Source organism: Myotis brandtii, unplaced genomic scaffold (genome assembly GCF_000412655.1).
Source record: "Myotis brandtii unplaced genomic scaffold, ASM41265v1 scaffold537, whole genome shotgun sequence".
Taxonomy (NCBI): Eukaryota; Metazoa; Chordata; class Mammalia; order Chiroptera; family Vespertilionidae; genus Myotis; species Myotis brandtii.
The window spans coordinates 590,399-590,709 of NW_005369971.1; the positions used below are offsets into that span (position 1 = coordinate 590,399).

Sequence of the window (311 nt, forward strand, 5' to 3'; positions counted from 1 at the left end):
CGCCCTGCCCGCCCTGGGTCCTGGCCCCAACCGCCCCCCATGGCCGCCCCGCCACTCACGTTGATGAGGAAGGACTTGCTGTTGAGCAGGTTGGAGAACTGGTACAGCGCCTGCTCCACCACGGGCCGCCGCGACTCGGGGATGTCCAGCTTGCCCGTGATCATCACGTCCTTGTCGCCGTCCTTGGACGGCAGGAAGAAGACGCGGTCCGTGTAGGTCTTGTAGTCCAGCACCGGGATGCCGGCCTCGTGCACGTCATTCGTCTGGTCCTCCATCTCGATCATCAGGTCTGGGGGGACAGCGCCGGTGAC

The 311-nt window shown here is 65.9% G+C and overlaps 1 protein-coding gene across 1 annotated transcript in view; it reads right to left on the reverse strand.

The window, feature by feature from the left end:
- The window catches only part of PLXNB2 (plexin B2), a 25,192-nt gene that overhangs the window by 6,315 nt on the left and 18,566 nt on the right, over positions 1 to 311 (reverse strand). The window contains 1 exon segment of the mRNA XM_014549185.1: positions 26 to 311. Coding sequence (XP_014404671.1) covers positions 26 to 311 — 286 coding nt within the window.